Below are 3,469 nucleotides of genomic sequence, written 5' to 3' on the forward strand. Positions count from 1 at the left end.
GTCATTGATTAGAAAGCTCTATTTTTGGCAGGTTGATTCCTTTGTGATCTTTCTCATATTCTGCTGGTCTTACTGTCAGGAGTTGTTACAAATTGAATTTCCTCTTGGGGATCAATAAAGGATCTATCTATCTATCTATCTATCTATCTATCTATCTATCTATCTAAATTACGTAGATGTAAAAAGTGTGAGACAGCACAGCATGTCACACCAAGGCTATAGGCACATAACTGAAAAAGTAGACATATATACAGTACAATATATTATATATTCTATTAAAGATAAAAGATCAAAATATTATATATTATTATATATATTTATTCCACTGCTTGGTTGAATTTTCCATTGTCCTACGTAATTTAGAACGACCATTAACTGTACGTAATTCGCTGAACTCGAGTCGTTGTGAAGTTTAAATAAACCGTCACGTTGCATCCGTGCTGTAAAATGCAGACGTTCAGAACATAGTAACATTGTAGCATATGACGGAGGTGGCTTTTAGCTAGATGGATGACAGCAGGCTAAGTAAAATAGCGATGTTTCAAAGCTAAAGTTCATCAGAATCTTGGGATACGCCCACTTGACAACGGGAGAGATAGAACTAACGACTGGCCTTTGGTCGTAGCAACCATCCATTTAGAACTATTAACGGCAGTTTGTCCTGCAAGTTAGTTAGAAATTAGTTGATATGTGTCGGAAGAAAGTAGTTCTACAAACAAGACAGTTTTAGCGATTAAAACGTTTAAATTGTAACAGGAAATGAACACAATGCAAGTGGCAACAGTGGAATAAGCGGGATAATGGACTCCACGGTGGTCTGTTCACAGAAATTAATGCACTTACGAGGTTTCGTTCCTCCACTTCGCGCCGGGGCCGTTTTACAACCTCGACCGTGCATTAACTTCTGTGAACAGACCACCGTGTCGTCCATTATCCCTTACATATTATTTTGATCTTTTATCTTTCATAGACACTAAAGTTAATATTATTTTAATAGTAAATGTAATCATTCACATGATTATATTCTTGCGTGTTTTGTTTTTATCTTCTGTGCCTGTGTGCACTCTGCAATGTCTATGCTTGCTCACACAGTGTGTCCATATGTTATATATGAGGTCTGACATTGTTCAAGTTGAATTTTTCCAATTTTTCAATCTATCCATCAATATATCTATCCATCTATGCATCTGTCTATCTATCTATCCATCCATCTATGCATCTATCTATCTATCTATCTATCTATCTATCTACCTATCTACCTACCTACTAATAAGGTTGACGTATGCCACTACATGCCGATATTCCATGTGAATACTGCTATGGTCACTCAGCACAGTAGGTAGGATGACCGGCATTCGAATGTCCTGCATATTTTCCCTGTAAACCCCGAGGGAAGCGCAGCTGGCCCCTGTAATGGTGGGTTAATTCTGCAGCAGTAATGATAAATGGGTTGTGGCTATGGATCACTCTGTCATAATGTTGCGACTCGCGTGTAATAGTCCACTCAGTGCAGGGAAGACATTGAGCTGCCATGTGACCTCCTGACACGAGTGAGCCCTACTGGGACTAATCTGACTCTGAAGGGGCCCACACCCACTGGCTGGACTGGACCCAATTGGCAAGCAGCACTGTTGGCCCACCAGGCACTGCGTTCGAGCTTGTAGTCCGACAACCTTGACCTAGTATTGTGGTGAACACACAGTAACAAAAAAAAGCCATGACCAGAACAGCTGGCCCACAGTTTGGCACAGTGGCAGGATTTGTGAAAGAAGTACTGTTGCTGACTTTGGTTAGTGAAACTGTGACATTTCTGAGTCAAACTGTAAAAATAGGTTGACGGTTGAAGAGAGCGGTCAATGAGAAAAGTCAGAATTTTCTCTTTCTGCGCCTGGACAGACCTGCCAGTAAAAGCTCAAACAGATATAAAAAGTGCAACAGTCAGCATCACCATCACCTCACAAACAACCAACTCATTTTTCACAGCCAAGCCACTGCTTACCCCATCTCCAGCTAATTCAAACCACACAGATAAATAGAGCACACATTTGTTTGCAGCCAATCATGCGCTTTAGTTTCTGACTTACCTGGGTGACCTTGTCGGTCACGTTGTGGGTGCGGTCTATGAGTTTGCAGGGGGCAATGATGTCGATCTCGCCGGGCGGGTGGGTGACATAGGGGTCCGTCTTAGAGTCGCCAAAGCTCTGGCTCCTGCTGAAGGAGCGTCGGCGGATCAGGTCGGAGTCTGAGGTGGAGTTCTGCATGCCCACTTTATTGGTCACAGCACCTGAAGGAGCAAGAGAGAGAGAGAGAGAGAGAGAGAGAGAGAAAGACAGAGTGTGTGTGTGAGAGAGAAAGAGGAGAGAGGGAGAGAGAGAGAGAGCAAAAGAGCTGTTTCTGCGAGGAGAGTATGTGATTATGTGGTATCTCTAAATCACCACAAGAAACAAACTCAACTAGTGTGTCCAACTTGTGTGTCCTACCTCATCTACTTTCCCCTCTCCCTGTGTGTGAGTCTATCACTAGTGCTATCACTAAACATGCCGCTTTGCTCTCGGTCTCTCAGGGTCTGCGTCATCTACACGGGCTGTGTGTGTGTGGGAGGCGTTTTGCACTTCCACTGGAAAACACTGGCATGCAAAAGAAGAGAAGGACTCTCCTGCGTAGGGCAGAGATCTCAGGGGGTGGATTCAAATTTCAAAGTTAACTCTCGCTCAATTTCTGACTCTCTCCCTCTTTTACTCTTTCTCTCTTTCTCTCTCTCTTTCTCTCTCTCTTTTAGCAGTCCCATCTCTGCAGACAGCACCCCTGTTATCCTCCCACTCACCTCCACATCTCTAGAACTCTTCCAGTTCCGTACGAGGAGTGAACACTATGCTTGCCTGCGTGTATTGCCCTCTACAGCTCTACACATAAGTATAAGTATAAGTATAAGTATATATACTCTTTTGATCCCGTGAGGGAAATTTGGTCTCTGCATTTATCCCAATCCGTGAATTAGTGAAACACACTCAGCACACAGTGAGGTGAAGCACACACTAATCCCGGCTCAGTGAGCTGCCTGCAACAACAGCGGCGCTCGGGGAGCAGCGAGAGGTTAGGTGCCTTGCTCAAGGGCACTTCAGCCGTGCCTACTGGTCAGGGTTCGAACTGGCAACCCTCCGGTTACAAGTCCAAGTGCTCACCAGTAGGCCACGGCTGCCCCACACATTAATTGTGTGTTGAGATGTATGAATACGGAGGAACCAGCAAGGAGTGGTGGTGAGGTTCATGGTTTTGGTGGTGGTGGTGATCACCTCTGACCTGTGCTGCTGGGCCGTGTGGTCAGCCTGCCGTCCCAGGTGAAGTGGCGGGGCGAGCGCATGGGCTGCAGGCTGCACAGGCTCTCGCAGCTGGACGGCAGGTCCGCAGGTCGCGTTGTGTCCAGCCGCGGGGAGGACTGGGAGAGGCCCTGGGAAAGGGGGCCCCGCAG

The 3,469-nt window shown here is 45.6% G+C and overlaps 1 protein-coding gene across 3 annotated transcripts in view; it reads right to left on the reverse strand.

The window, feature by feature from the left end:
* Positions 1-3,424, reverse strand: part of kcnh2a (potassium voltage-gated channel, subfamily H (eag-related), member 2a) — a 33,234-nt gene extending 29,810 nt beyond the window's left edge. The window contains exons 1-2 of one of the 3 annotated variants that reach the window (XM_048257662.1): positions 3,301-3,424; positions 2,085-2,284 (exon numbers count right to left, since the gene is read on the reverse strand). In XM_048257662.1, coding sequence (XP_048113619.1) covers positions 2,085-2,284; positions 3,301-3,361 — 261 coding nt within the window. In that variant the 5' untranslated portion in view covers positions 3,362-3,424. Of the gene's footprint in view, positions 1-2,084; positions 2,285-2,480; positions 2,504-3,293 lie in introns of those variants that run through there. The other 2 variants (XM_048257677.1, XM_048257669.1) reach the window with 2 other exon arrangements.
* Between the last annotated feature and the right edge of the window lie 45 nt (positions 3,425-3,469).

Source organism: Alosa alosa, chromosome 1, assembly GCF_017589495.1.
Source record: "Alosa alosa isolate M-15738 ecotype Scorff River chromosome 1, AALO_Geno_1.1, whole genome shotgun sequence".
NCBI lineage: Eukaryota > Metazoa > Chordata > Actinopteri > Clupeiformes > Clupeidae > Alosa > Alosa alosa.